The 14,888-nt window shown below is 53.9% G+C and overlaps 4 protein-coding genes across 4 annotated transcripts; 3 read left to right on the top strand and 1 right to left on the bottom strand.

Moving 5' to 3' along the window:
* Positions 1-250: 250 nt before the first annotated feature.
* Positions 251-2,948, top strand: PHACADRAFT_205063 (uncharacterized protein). The gene is made up of 14 exons (XM_007391343.1): positions 251-428; positions 489-586; positions 648-739; positions 795-838; positions 892-989; positions 1,043-1,218; positions 1,285-1,559; positions 1,615-1,681; positions 1,751-1,954; positions 2,004-2,033; positions 2,085-2,321; positions 2,374-2,406; positions 2,464-2,492; positions 2,545-2,948. The coding sequence occupies exons 1-14, from the start codon at positions 290-292 to the stop codon at positions 2,703-2,705; spliced, it is 1,683 nt and encodes a 560-aa protein (XP_007391405.1). The 5' UTR covers positions 251-289; the 3' UTR covers positions 2,706-2,948.
* A 632-nt stretch (positions 2,949-3,580) lies between these two features.
* On the top strand, positions 3,581-6,404 carry PHACADRAFT_112917 (uncharacterized protein). Its single transcript, XM_007391342.1, has 14 exons — positions 3,581-3,758; positions 3,819-3,916; positions 3,983-4,074; positions 4,132-4,175; positions 4,229-4,326; positions 4,386-4,561; positions 4,614-4,891; positions 4,946-5,012; positions 5,079-5,282; positions 5,332-5,361; positions 5,409-5,645; positions 5,699-5,731; positions 5,790-5,818; positions 5,872-6,404. Exons 1-14 carry the CDS (start codon positions 3,620-3,622, stop codon positions 6,030-6,032), a joined length of 1,686 nt encoding a protein of 561 aa, XP_007391404.1. The 5' UTR covers positions 3,581-3,619; the 3' UTR covers positions 6,033-6,404.
* Positions 6,405-7,087: 683 nt separating this feature from the next.
* Positions 7,088-9,287, top strand: PHACADRAFT_205061 (uncharacterized protein; the record flags this gene model as incomplete). Its single annotated transcript, XM_007391341.1, has 5 exons — positions 7,088-7,465; positions 7,521-8,062; positions 8,115-8,752; positions 8,807-8,921; positions 8,975-9,287. 5 exons carry the CDS (start codon positions 7,088-7,090, stop codon positions 9,168-9,170), a joined length of 1,869 nt encoding a protein of 622 aa, XP_007391403.1. The 3' UTR covers positions 9,171-9,287.
* A 1,647-nt stretch (positions 9,288-10,934) lies between these two features.
* On the bottom strand, positions 10,935-11,978 carry PHACADRAFT_85938 (uncharacterized protein; the record flags this gene model as incomplete). Its single annotated transcript, XM_007391340.1, has 1 exon — positions 10,935-11,978. One exon carries the CDS (start codon positions 11,976-11,978, stop codon positions 10,935-10,937), a length of 1,044 nt encoding a protein of 347 aa, XP_007391402.1.
* Positions 11,979-14,888: the final 2,910 nt, after the last annotated feature.

Here is a 14,888-nt window from a genome sequence, read left to right as displayed (position 1 = left end):
GAGCACAAGCAATCATGCTCACAATTACGCTCAGACAACTTTAATTCGATTCGCGGTCGCCACAAGCTGCTGTCAAAATTTTCTGCAAATCCTGTTCTCCATCAACGATAGGCCCGCTTGCGTCATCAGAATTTTGTGTTCGGCCCCTGAGAACCCCGACAATCAAAGCGCAGCGTCAAGGGCCATACTGAATGCGTGTGATCTCGGCAGTGAAGGTCGTATAAAAGGTGCGCCCTCGACTCCGTTCACGTTTTGTTCTGCTTCTCACTTGCAATCCTGCGCGACAAGGATGCCTCTCTTCGGTCCCGCCATCCCGTGGGCTGCGTTAGGAGGCGTGCTTCTGCTACTGTGGAAGCTGACACGAAACTATGTTTTGCCATCGCCCCTGGACGATATACCCGGTCCGACTTCATCGTCGACGCTCAAAGGTGCATGGCGGGGTTCCCAGTCCGGGGTTTTTGAGCGCTAACGTCGTATGTTGACGATAGGCAGCATGGCCCGTTTTCAGAGCCGCGGCTCCTGGCCGTTCCTCGACCATCTCACAAATGACTACGGACAGGTCGTGAAGTGTACTGCATTCCTAGGGGTAGGCAATTCTCTTGGTTGTGCAGTGAAGAGTGTCAATAATGTTCATTCCTGTCCCTAAGAGACGCGTACTCTGGGTCTTTGATCCGAAGGCTTTGCATCACGTTGTTGTCAAAGATCAAGATATCTACCAGGAGTCTCCAACGAGCATCGCGTTCGTTGTTGCTCATTTGCAGTGTTTCTTTGGTATTAATACTTCTGGCTCATAGCGGACGCAAGCTGAGCACTGGCCCTGGTCTTCTATCGACGCTTGGTATGTGGGAAGACCACCCAATAGCTGCATAGAGCTGATATCATCTTTCTTAGGCGACCACCATCGCCGGCAACGCAAGATGCTGAATCCCGTATTCTCCATCGCACACATGCGCAGATTGACGCCCGTATTCTACGAAGTTGCGAATCGCGTACGTGGTTCACATCCATGGCATGGATTAAATGCGTGGCCTTATTTCTTCAGCTTCGCACAGGCATCCAGACAGAGCTCAACACCTCTCCGGCCGGAGAGGTGGACGTTCTTAACTGGATGGGCCGCACGGCACTGGAGCTCATTGGCCAAGGCGGCTTCGGCCATTCGTTCGATCCGCTGGTCGAGAACGTCGAGAACGATTACGCGAACGCCATCAAAAGTTTTGTGTGCGTCCGTTTTTCGCAATATATTTCCTCTGAATTCTCTCTGAACATACTCAATCGTCTCGACAGCCCGACTTCGTCTCGTCTCGCCCCCTTCCGCGTACTTATACTCTTCTTCGAACCTCTCATCGACCTCTGCCAACGTCGTCCTGCCGTTGGGGCATTCGTCAAGAAGTACTGGAGCCTCATTCCACATACCGGCATGCAGCACATGAAAGACATCCTGGATGTCCTGGACGACACATCCCGGCAGATCTTCACAGAGAGGAAGATTGCACTCGAAAGCAACGACCAAGAGCTGAAGATGCGTATTTTGGAGGGCCGAGACTTGATGAGCGTCATGCGTACGTACTAGTACGAAAGCTGAACTCCGGCGCTGACCTGGCGGATCGTTAACAGTACGGGAGAACATGAATGCAAACGTCGCGGACAGGCTTCCTGACAACGAGATCATCGCGCAGATCACGTACGTCTCCTGTATGGCAACTTTGTCCGGACTGCAAAACGCTAACTCAGATGTGTGTTTGGGGCGTAGGACATTCACGTTCGCTGGTACGGATACCACCTCGAACGCGATTGCGCGGATTCTGCACCTGCTATGCCTTCACCCCGACGTACAGGAACGGCTACGCGCAGAGCTGATCGAGGCTCGCTCCCAGAACGGTGGCCAGGATCTCGAGTACGACGAGCTCGTGAGTCTGCCATACCTCGATGCTGTCTGCAGGGAGACGCTGCGCCTGTAAGCTGCCTCTTTGATGACGAATTATAATCAGTACTGACGTGAGCAGCTATCCCCCGGTTGCATTCACCTCCCGCGAGTACGTGCGCTCGGCCCGTATCGCATAACCCTCTGACTGACCGCGATTCAGGAACGTACGGGACATCGTTATGCCGCTCAGCACGCCACTCACCCTGCGCGACGGGACTTCAACAACCTCCATCCACGTCCCGAAGGGCACCACCATCCTCATTGGCATCTACTCGTCGAACCGCAACAAGGAGGTCTGGGGCGACGATGCATGCGAGTGGAAGCCTGAACGCTGGCTCGACGGCAAGCTACCGGAGTCGGTGGCAGACGCGAAGATTCCTGGGGTGTACTCTAACCTGTCAGTCTGGTTCACTTCATCGAATAAGACCCATGTACTGACCGAACTGTAGGATGACGTTTATCGGCGGCGGCCGGGCATGCATGTGCGTTTCAACTCTCCCCTGCGCGAGATTTTTTTGAGCTCACTGTCCCGTCTCCAGCGGCTTCAAGTTCTCGCAGCTCGAAATGAGTACGTGTGCCCACACTCGTCCGTGCCCACCCGCTGACATCCCCCATCGCAGAAGTCGTGCTGACAATGTTGGTCTCGTCCTTCCGGCTGTCGCTCTGCGCGGGCAAGAACGGCGATGTGTTCTGGAACCGCGCAGGTATCGCGTACCCGACCGTGGGCCCGGACGGCAGGAAACCCAGTTTGCCCCTGAACGTTGAGCCGCTGCAGGCGTAGCAGGCCGCTGGAGTTCGTGCGTGTCCTCAAGGCCAAGGTTTACATTTTTGCTCTGTAAATACTGAGGCTCGGTGCGTACAGATCATTATTGTAAATATCATGTTACTACCTCTCGCTTTGCGGAAATAAGTACAGACTGAAAGAAGCTTCTTCTGAGACGAGCCCGCTCAACACTTCGCGGCGGCCGATATGCCCGTCTCCTGCACCGCGGGCGCACTGAGCGCGCCCTTATGCTCTTTATCACTTGAGCTGTGAATTTCCGCCGCTCTTGCAGCCCCCTGCAGATTGACGAGCCACCTTAAAATTTGCAATATGTTAGTTTAACATATGAAAATTTTCTGTGAGAAGCTGCAAGGCGATAAGACGATATTAAAGTCAGGGGGAAGGACGCAAACTGAGGTGGTCGGCTACCACTAATTAGGGAACCGTGACTGATGTGACGGAATGTGACAAGTGACAAAAAGTGGCTGTAATTTCTTCCGATCCGGAACTGCCATCCGGTCGCTCAGCTTCGCAGTGTAGACCATCACCAACGTCACGATTGTTCTGGTAAAAGAATATCTTGTGGCATCTTTGCGAGCTAATTGAAGAGCTGGATGAGCGGGCCTGTTTGGCACATATAACGAACGATGCCTCCCACTGCAGAACAGGTTGCTCGTGCGGCTGCGTTCGTACGTTCTCTTGATCGTGTTCTCTCACTCATCAGCCTACCGCACACACTTGTGACTCATCAGAATTTTGCTCTCGGCCCCTGCTTCCCCGACAGTGCCGTGGCGCGATCCGACAATCAATGCGCAGCGTCGGAGACAATATTGAATGCGTGTGAGCGCAGCAATGATGGCCGCATATAAGGTGCACCCTCTGCTCCGGTAACACATTGTTCTGTTTCTCGCTCGCAATTCTGCGCGACAAAGATGTCCCTCCTCGGTCCCGCCGTCTCATGGGCTGCGTTAGGAGGCTTACTTCTGCTATTGTGGAAGTTGGCACGAAACTATGTTTTGCCATCACCACTAGATAATATACCTGGCCCGGCGCCGCCGTCGACGCTCAAAGGTGCGTGGCCAGATTCTCTGTCCAAAGTTTCTGAGCGCTAACACTGTTTGTCGACGATAGGTAATATTGTCCAGTTACAGAACCGCGGTGCTTGGCAATACTTGGACAGTCTCACAAACAACTACGGACAGGTCGTGAAGTGCACCGGCCTCCTCGGGGTGAGCGATCCTCTTGATTGTGTAATGAAGAACGTCAACAATGTGATGCTCATGCCCGCCCTTCAGAGACGCGTACTATGGGTCTTTGATCCGAAGGCTTTGCATCATGTTGTTGTCAAAGATCAAGACGTCTATGAGGAGGCGCCATCATCTCTTACGTTCGTAGTTGCTCATTTGCAGTATGTTCCTTCGGCATTAACATTTCTAGCTCACAGCATACGCAGACTGACCACTGGCCCTGGCCTGCTGTCGACGCTTGGTATGTGGGAAGACTATCCAGTGGCTGCGCTGAGCTGATCACTTTTCGCTCAGGCGAGCACCATCGTCGGCAACGCAAGCTACTGAATCCCGTATTCTCCATCGCACATATGCGCAGATTGACGCCGCTATTTTACGAAGTGGTAAATCGCGTACGTCATCTATATCCCATATTGAAGACAAAGTTCAATACATGACTGTATTCTGGCAGCTTCGCACAGGTATTCAGACAGAGCTTGGTGCTTCTCCAGCCGGAGAGGTGGACGTTCTTAACTGGATGGGCCGCACGGCGCTGGAGCTCATTGGCCAAGGCGGCTTCGGCCATTCGTTCGATCCGCTGGTCGAGAACGTCGAGAACGATTACGCGAACGCCATCAAAAGTTTTGTGTGCGTCCATCTTCGCGACGTCTTTTCTGAGCATGCTCAACTGTCCCTACAGCCCGACGTCGTCCAGCCTCGCTTCAAGCTTCCGCATGCTGACACCGCTCATCATATTTCTCATGGGCCTCTCCCAACGCCGCCCTGCCATCGGGACATTTATCAAGAGATGTTTCCATCTCGTGCCACACGCTGGCATGCAGCACATGAAGTACATTCTAGATGTCTTGGATAGCACTTCCCGGAAGATTGTCAGGGAGAAGGGGATCGCACTCGAAAGCAACGACGCGGAGCTGAAGATGCGGATTTTGGAGGGCCGTGACTTGATGAGTGTCATGCGTACGTGCGAGTACGAAGCTGAGCTCTGGCGCTGACCTGGTGGCTTGTCGGCAGTGCGGGAGAACATGAATGCGGACGCTGCGGACAGGCTTCCGGACGAAGAGATCATTGCGCAGGTCACGTACGTCTTCTACACAACTCTGTCCGGATCGTAAACGCTAATTGTGGATTTGTGGTTCGGATGTAGGACATTCACGTTCGCTGGTACGGACACCACCTCGAACGCGATTGCGCGGATTCTGCACCTGCTGTGCCTCCACCCCGACGTGCAGGAACGGCTACGCGCAGAGCTGATCGAAGCTCGCTCCCAGAACGGTGGCCAGGACTTCGAGTACGACGAGCTCGTGAGCTTGCCCTACCTGGACGCCGTCTGCAGAGAAACTCTGCGCCTGTGAGTTGCCGCGTTGATGGCGAGCGGCGGTCAGTACTGACGTGAGCAGCTACCCCCCGGTTACGTTTACCTCCCGCGAGTACGTGCGCTTCCCATTGCATGACCCTCTGGCTAATCATGATCCAGGAACGTGCGCGACGTCGTTATGCCGCTCAGCACGCCACTCACCTTGCGCGATGGCACGTCGACAACCTTCATCCATGTCCCGAAGGGCACCTCAATCCTCATCGGTATATACTCATCGAACCGCAACAAGGAGGTCTGGGGCGACGACGCGTGCGAGTGGAAGCCCGAGCGGTGGCTCGACGGCAAGCTCCCCGAGTCGGTGGCAGACGCGAAGATCCCCGGGGTATACTCTAACCTGTTAGTTTCGTTTATCTCGTGAAAATAAGACGCACCTGCTGACCGGTCCATAGGATGACGTTTATCGGCGGCGGCCGGGCATGCATGTACGTTTCAACTCTCCCTCGCACGAAGCCTTTTCTGAGCCCACTGTCCCATCTCCAGCGGCTTCAAGTTCTCGCAGCTCGAAATGAGTACGTACACCCGCACCCGTTCACGCTCACCCGCTGACGCGCCCCATGGCCAGAGGTCGTGCTGGCGATGCTGGTCGCATCCTTCCGGCTATCGCTCTGCGCGGGCAAGAACGGCGATATATTTTGGAACCGCGCAGGTATCGCGTATCCGACCGTGGGCCCGGACGGCAAGAAAGCGAGCCTGCCCCTGAAGGTCGAGCTGCTAGAGACGTAGCTGGCGCGCAGAATTCTTGCGTGTCTTTGAGGCCGAAGTTTTAGTTCTTACTCCGTAAGTGTCGAGGCTTGGTGTGTGTGCACTACTATCAATTCCATGCTGTTACATCTCGCGTTGCGGAAACATGCACAAGCTGAAAGCGGTCACTTCTGAAGCGAGCCCGCTCAGCGCCTCGCAGCGGCTGATATACCCTCTCTACGCCGCGGTCGCAGGCGTGCCTTTCTGTTTTCTATTACCCCAGCCACTTATCCACGTTTCTGTGTGCTTCCACCATTCCTTCAACAGACGATTCTTCCCTGCAGAATGACGAGCTTCTTGCCTAGAGCCATCTTATTCTCGTTTGTTTCTCCCATTTCTTATCGTCGTTATCCCCAACACTGCTGTTTTCCTTCTTGTCGCTGTCATTGTCACCATTGTCGTCTTCATCAGTAATGGTCGCTGACTAGGTTGTGCGTGAGCCTACTCCCGTGTCCCCCGTTGGACTGTCGTGGCTACTACGACCGTAAACGTAACGGTGAGCAGCAATCATTACGTCATCGCGGCACTGGCAAAGTCCCGATATTGAGTACCGATGGACGATCTCCACAAGCTTCATTACCTTCCATGCATCGTATGGCTTCCCTGCTTCAAGCTTATTCTTCAGCATCCTTGGTGTGCACAAGTATCAGCCCTGCGGCATTCATAATATCTGGTGACCCAGGCGCCGCTACCGTGCATCGCCTATGCATCGTTTCATCAGCTTAACTCTGGCGTTTCTCTCAGGGGAACATGCCTGCGAAGAATGCTGTGGGCTCCACCGGCATGTGGGCTGGTACAATTCTCGTAGCATACCCCTGCCTAACTCCTGAAAACTGTCACAGTGCGTAAACACCTGACATTGCATACCATTGATCTCGCAAACGTCGTAGCCGCGATCTATGTCACCGCCAATTTTGCATGGAATGAAACGTCAAGGACATGGGGGACTCTGTGAGTATATAAACCTCACTTCTGCAGCTACACCTTCATCGTCTCCGACAACGTTTTCCTCCTAAACAACCACGACCGCACCGACGATGGCTCAGACCACTGCTTCTTCTTTTCCTTCTGCTGCTGGGGACCCCGTCAACCATTATGCACAGAACGTGATCAAAAATTTTCATCGAGAACTCGAAACTCCTTCGGCAGCCCCCCAGCAGTCTGAAGCGAGGCCTCGCACCCTCTCATTCGATGCTGACAAGTACCTCCGCCCCGCAGAACAGCCCATCATACCGGTCCCTTCCAGTAACTTGGCCGAGCAAGTGGGTATCATCGGGGGTGGAATCGGCGGCCTCTATGCTGCGTTACTGCTTCGCGACGCTGGGATCCCTTCCGACATCTACGAAGCCAGCGACCGTCTTGGTGGGCGTTTGTTCACGTATAAGTTCCCCCAGTCGCGTGAATACGACTATTTCGTGGGTTTCCTTCCGATGCTACGCTGCCCAGCTGACTATTCTCCACCTGCGTCAGGACGTCGGTGCGATGCGATTTCCCGACACGCCCGCCATGAAGCCGGTCTTCGACCTCTTCAAGCGGCTTGACGTGAAGACGCTCAAGTACTACTTTAAGGACAAACTTGGCAACTCGACGCTCTTCTACAACGATATCGTCAAGAAGAGAACCGACGAATCGAAGATTGTGCCGAAGGACTTCAACATCACCGGCTTGCCCGACAAGTGGGGAAGCCTTGGGGTGGAGGCCAACATGTCGAACGTCATCAAACCCTTCAAGGACGGGCTCATCAAGGACGCGAAGGAACATTCCGAGAAGGGATGGGAGCTCATGATGGAATACGACCGATACTCGACCAGGGGATACATGTCCGATCGCCGCAGCGACTATCGGCCGGACCTGGACGAGAAAAAGCTCATGCCTTACCCTGTCAGCATTGTAGAGTGGTGCGAGACGTTCGATGGCTCGTCGACGTCGTTCGATAGGGCCCTCACGGAGAGTGTCCTCGACAGTCTAGCATTTGCATACGACGACCAGCCTATCGATTGGCACTGCATCGAGTACGTCCATGATCGTTTCCCCCGTCCTTGCTCTGACACATTTTCTCGACAGTGGCGGATCCAGTAGGCTGGCTGACAAGCTGGCAGAGTATTTGGAGAGTCCCGGCGGGCCATGGCATAGGGTATACCGGAACAACTCCGTCACAGGCATCAGATACCACAAGGGGTTGAACATCGTCGGCGTCGCCAATGGCCGAGGTACAACTTATTACACTCACGTCATCACCACCACCACTCTTCCCTGCCTGCGCGCCATGGACCTGTCAGAGGCCGGGCTGGACTACCCACAGAAGAACGCGCTGCGGGCGCTGTACTACAGCTCGGCGACCAAGATCGGGGTCAAGTTCAAGACCGCGTGGTGGCAGGACGACGCAGTGATGAAGAAGTATGGCGGCTTCGGGGCCATCGTTGGCGGTCAGTCGTACACCGACAACATGTCTCGCATGATCGTCTATCCGTCATACTCCGCCGGGTCCCAGACGCCTTCGACCGTGCTTATCGCTAGTTACGCCTGGACCGGGGATGCTCTGGCCTGGACGGGACTCATGCAGTCTGAGGACCGTATGAGGCGTAGGCTGCTCGACGATCTCGCCGAAGTGCACCGCTTCAACGCAAACGGACGGAAATTCCTGGAGGACCAGGTCGAGTCGATCTATCCGTACAGCTGGAACAACGATCCGAACACCATGGGTGCGTGTTGCGGTAAAACTACTGACACAGTGCTGACTGCTTGGATGTATTCAGGTTCTTACGCGTTCTTTGGTCCCGGAGACTTCTCTGACTTGTACCCGCACCTCACTCGTCCAGCCGCCAAAGGCAGGCTTCACTTCGCTGGAGAGGTTGCGAGCGCACGCCATGCGTAAGTTTTCCACATTTTTACCAAAGCTGTCCCTGCTCAACCTCCTGGCGCAGATGGGTAGTTGGCGCCCTCGAGGCGTCCAAGCTTGCTGTTCATCGCATCATCAGTTCCAGCTACCCAGAGAAGCTCGAAGAGTTCGAGAAGAAGTGGGGACTGCCGGAAGCGTGGACACGAGAGTCGATTATGAAGCAAGTTGCTGTTACGCTGGAGGGTGTGTATGCGGACACTCCCTTGCAGGGTGAACAGTAGGCTGTGCGGGTGGCTGTAATAAGTTGTACATCGAAATATCTGGTGCAGATTTTATACAAGCGGCGGCACCTCATTCTATGCAGTTGACTTCATTGACAACGACGCAGTGCCAGTGCTTGACTACACTGTCATACAAATCATGCTGGTGCCCGTTTCGAGTCTGCTAAAGCCCAAGTGGAACCGTTGGAGCGAATTTGAATCTCTGAATCTCGATAGGACGGGTCTACGCACAGCTGTAGATGTTTGGTAGTGTTCGAGTCATCATGCAGGGCGACCAATACTGCGCTGCTGTAGGTGCGACGGGAAAAAGGGGCTGCTTTGCTAGCGACCAGATGCACGGAGGAAAGTCTGACGGGACAGAACGCACTTCATAAGAAGGGGTTATGAGTGGTGGCCGACGCCGCGGAGGGCGCGGTGACGGAGGAATTGATCCGCACCCGCGTACGGGACCCCGTGCGCGCTGCACGGGGTCAAACTAAGGGCGCTTGTTGTGAATATCCGTCTTGCGTTGAATCCGCTGTACTGCCGACAGTGCTCCTGGTTTTCTGCACATTTTGTCCTGAATTTACGCTTCCCTTTCACCGACAACACTCCTGCCGCGCGCTGGTGCGACTTAGTGGAAGACTCTTGCATAGCGAGTCGGGAATAATCAGTCTCACCGCGCGACGCCCACAATACCCTTGTGTGCTCCTCCGAAATCTATGCTGTCTCACAGAGCTCTCTGCAAAGCCTATTAATATTGTCGTATCCGTCCGACGCTGCCGAAACGTTCAGGTCCCAGGTGTATTGTGATCTGACACGAAGCCCGCCTGCACACTTGGCCGCCATAGTATGCTCAGGGTGGTCGTGTTCTGCCGCATAATATGGTGGGGAGGAGACTATGAACGAACTAGTAGCTGCGAAAGGCTGGCGTGTTCCCAAGGTGCGTCCCATTGCAATTGTCGACTAGTTTACAAGTATTAAACCCGCAAACGCAGGTCGCTGTCCGTAATCACTCTATCCGACAGGCAAAATACGAATAAACGCACTGGCACCGCTTGGCTTGAACGGTGCATCAGGCGGGTGTCCTATCTCCTGCACGCAAAGCGTCGCTCAGACCAACAGCAGCAGTTTTCCCAAACGCGTCCTCCTATTCCTCATCGCCGCCGCTTCCAACACCGCCGCTCTCCACCCTGCTGCCATAGCCGCCGTCTTCTCTGTCTCCAGGGTTCGTGGTGCGGTACGTCAGCTAGTCGTACCTCGTGCCTGGTTATCACAAGACACATCTCCTCGCACATCCCATGAAACTTGACATCTGCAGCTGGCTTGTCCACATGCTCCCGGTGCCTCTGTTGCGTTTAGTCCATACATTTCTCCGTCACCGCTTGGAGCACGTAATACACATTCGCATTATATGCCGACACGAATTGCATTCTATTCGTCACGTTCCCAGCATACCTGTAATTACGCTGAGCCGAGCAGGTGTCGCTGACCTGGGTGAAAGTCAGCCTTCGTAGTGGTGGTGACTATCCGCACGGCATGTACGACGATGCTCTCGACGTCGTCATCGCTCGCAACGACAATTTCGGCATCTGTGGTTAGAGGCGCAGCACTTAGCGTCATAAATATCAACCAACAGACACACCTGCCTCCAGCTGCAGTATGTAGTCCAGAAGAACGTGCAGCGGATCAGAAACTTCGCCCACGTTCATTCTCGTCTCCACTCGTCGCATGAAATACAACAAATTCGCACCGTACGCCAGCAAACACCATATCGCATCTATGCTATCTCAATCGCAATACATCCTGAATATTATGCAGAAGTGAAAGTCCGTCCGAGAAACGAACCACAAAGTTTTGACCCCCGAACGAAAACCAAGGCCCTTCGTTGCGGTCACCTTCCAGGCTGAGCGCCTCGAACTTCGCAAGGAATGCTCCAGACTTCGTATCGCGCACTTGAAGATCCCCTGTGCTATATGCAAAGGCAGCACGTTCTCCGTATGTGGAGTATGACGCATAGCACAACACCTCCGAGAGCTTGTAGACGCGAAGTAGCTCGCCTGTCCGTGAGTCGAAGGTTACTGCCGAATTATCTGCGTCACGAGCTGCCAATATTTCGGTGCCGTCTGGGGAGAATGCCACAGGATACGAGAGTTTTTCCGGGTGGTCGATTGTGAGAAGCTCCTCGCCATTCAACGCGCTCCAAATCTTCACTTGATCGTTCATCGATGCAGTGACTATACGGTCCCCTTGGCGAGATAATGACGACTCGCAGCCTCCGTCTTCATGTTGCAACTCAGCAACGTGCGTATAATTTTGAGTTTCGAAGATGAAGCAGGAGTTAATGTCGATGTAGAGATGTGAACCACTTGGGGAGAAAGAGATCTGGAGTGGATACCCCTTGATGTCGAGGGAATGAAGACATGCTCCAGTCAAGGCGTCCCAAATCTTCGCGAACGGGGCGACTGGGGAAGCGGTGGCAATGAGCACGCCATGAGGAGCATATGCAGCCCTCTTAACCGGCCCATGATGTCCTTCTAGACGCAGAAGTGCGCGACCATGTCGAATATCCCAGACGATCGCAGTTGCATCGTCAGATCCCGAGACAAGGGAGCGATCGTCGGGGGAAAATGCGATGGAGCGAACAGGTCCTGTATGGCCCTGATGATGCAGGCGTTGAGCGAGGAGGCCATCGGAAATTCGCCATACGAGGACATCACCACTTCCAAAAGATGCGGCCAGAAGCTTGTCGTCTGTTGACAGCGAGAAGCATTTGCAGGATGCGGATGGATCTCGAGAGTCAGCGAAGATGAGCTGTTTCAGTTTCATTGGTCGAACCTCCGTCTCCGAGGAGCCAATGAAGACATAACGATCGCCCGGGCGACCGCTGCCGTCCAAGGCGATGCCCGGCCATTCAGCCAAATCGGTAGGCGTGATGGTGGGGCATGCGAGAGCACGTTCTCGTTCATGAGCGATCACATCTTCTACGCAGATCAGCCCAACTATGCAAGTCGCCATTGTTAGATGTCGTCGTTGCTAGTAGATAGGGCACTCACGCGTGCCGTCGATCTGCACCGGAGGTTGAACTTGACGAAGGTAGCTCGCGAAATCGACGACGTGATTGTCACCCTGGACGAAAATTAGTCATCATAGTTGGCATGGGGTTATCTGCACGGCACGTACGACGATGATCTTGATGTCGTCATCGCTTGCAATGACAGTCTCGGCGTCGGTGGTCTGTGGTTAAAAATGCACTACTCAGCGTCAGAAATACCACGGCTTGGGCAGACTCACCTCTAGCATGTAATCCAGAAGGATGTCTAGCGGGTCAGGAATCTCGCCCTGATGACTCAGCTCGCACGCCTCATCGATATATCTTAACGAAAGACATACATTGTCCTGAAAATCCAGCACGCCTGCGTCGCTGAGATCCTCTTCCTCCTGCGCTACGACCCCTTCTCCTCCCGATCTACCTCGCCCATCACCCGCATCCGGAAGGCGATGGTAGCCCGCGCTCGCAACGATCTTCTTGAAAATCCCCAACCGCTTTCGTACTTCGTAACGCTTCACGAACGTACACTGGTCCCTCGTCGGCTCCGCGGGACAGGGGCGAGACGCATCCGGTAGATAGTGCTGACCCTGCCGTTGCATCCGTGGTCCCGTCACAGACTTCGAGTGCGACCCGCCGAGTCCCATACCCGCGACGCCGCCTGCATTTCCCTCGACCGAAACATGAGAGCTCGAGCTGATGTTACTGAATGCTGCTGCAGCCCAATCTGCTTCTGTCTTGACCCAGCCGCGAATCACGACGAGGTTCTCCTGCTTGAGCCGGTGGCCCAGGACGCCCGTGGCATATGTATACCATGTGTCATGGTTTCGGACGATGTACTTCTCTAGGACTTGATTCTCGAACAGCGTTTCCGCATGGGCCTCGCTCTTGAGGGCAAGAACCGCGCCTTGTGTCGATTTGCATTCGTAGGCGGCAGTAAGATTCAAAGATACGTTGGCGCCAGCCATCCTGCAAGCTGTCAGTTGAAAGGCAGTCCTCGGATGTGCTACCCTACTTACACATTTGCCGAAGCGTGCACCTCCTTGCTCTCCATCCCATGGCTGCAGTAACAGTCGGGAACGAGCGGCCGATGTCTGCGATCGATCTTGAGCAAGCCGCGAGGCAAGGGCTCAGTGATCTTGAATGGCGGGTCCCAGAACGTGACTTTCTTTTCGGGAGCGGAGGTGTCGAGGTTGAACAGCCTGATGAATGCGCCTCTGTGGATGAACCCCACGTCGCCGATCTGCGGTTCGCCTGACTCATGTGGCTCCGGGTACCAGAGGGCGTGTCCTTCGTGAAACGTTGCAAGGCTGGAAGAATAGATCTCGTCTGGAGCAGACGGTAGACGATGGAGGCGAAACATTGTGACCAAGGAACAGCGTGCTTTTACCTAGCAGAGAGGGGTGGTGGTGCAGAATCGGCCTGGAATGTGCGGGCGATAACGAGAGCAACGTCGGCGTCATTTGCTTGATGGTTTCGCACGAGGAAGACAAACGCGCACGCTGTGGATAAATACGTCCTTTGTGGCGTATGATCTGCAGCTTGCTTTCGCCAAGCAGGCGGACGTACTCTCACCACCTCGTCACGAAATACCACCAGATTCTGTGGACAAATATCCGCGGCTTGCTCGCAGAAGCGGGTTAACCAAAAACCAAGACCAGCTCAAATTGGTGTACCAACATAACGACGGGCCGCTAGGTATCTTGAGTCTATCAGCAAATGGCATTTAGGAATCGCAGGGAACCTTCCACACTCCATCCTCCAAGCTTAGGGGAAATACGTTCGTCAGTCTGCGTCGTACGCTGAGGCACTCTACGTGTGTCAAAAGCGACAACCCAGGGCTCTTCCCTGCGTATGCCGGGCTAACCGTTGTCGCTGATGCGTGGTGGGCACGATGCCGCTTCTCCGTCCAAAGAAGCCAGATGTCGGCGTTACAGCTAGCGTGGACAGGGAAGGATGCTACGGGCTTGGTGGTGTCCAGCTGCTCGAAATGCTCTCGGCGGTAACAGTGCTAAGGATCTGGTAAAGGTCATCATCTGCTCACGAAGAGAGGTACATCGAAGTCCAAATACAAGCCGGATTTTCTTCGGGGAGAAGATGCTCGCGCTTCGGAAGGGTAAGACTTGCCGTCTACAGAATCGGCAAAGACGTATTCGGCGTTTAAGCTCGCGAAATCGTGACACTACGGGCATGAGCTGGTTTCAGATCACCTGAAATGTCCTGGTCAAGCCATCAAAACTGTTTCATTTTCGAAGACTTAACCGGGGCTTTCTGGTGTCCCAAAATGATAGATTTGCTACCACTTTCGTAGCCATTTGTGATGCAGGAATATGATAAATTTTGTGTAGCCTGAAATGAACCTGAAATGACTCAATATGGCTACATTTCAGTACAGCAAAGAGTTCATGTTTCAGGAGACTTTGTGGCGCATTTCAGGACATCTGAAAGAACATATGTAGAAATCATTTCCGCCTCATGTTTGCAATGAGGAAAGGTCCGGGCAAGGAAAACTTTTGATGGTCCTGAAATTGCCATTTCTGATGGATTTTGAAGCTATTTTATGAGCTAGAATATTTTTACCTGAGCAAAGTCAGAAACGTCCTAGAAATGTACTATAAATTTGCCGTAAATGATAATTTTAGAACCATTAAAAGTTTTCCTTGCCCGGACCTTTCCTCATTGCAAACATG

The sequence above is a fragment of the Phanerochaete carnosa genome (genome assembly GCF_000300595.1).
Source record: "Phanerochaete carnosa HHB-10118-sp unplaced genomic scaffold PHACAscaffold_2, whole genome shotgun sequence".
Classification (NCBI taxonomy): Eukaryota; Fungi; Basidiomycota; class Agaricomycetes; order Polyporales; family Phanerochaetaceae; genus Phanerochaete; species Phanerochaete carnosa.
Note: the sequence above shows the minus strand (reverse complement) of the source record. Positions and strands in the feature narration are given on the sequence as shown.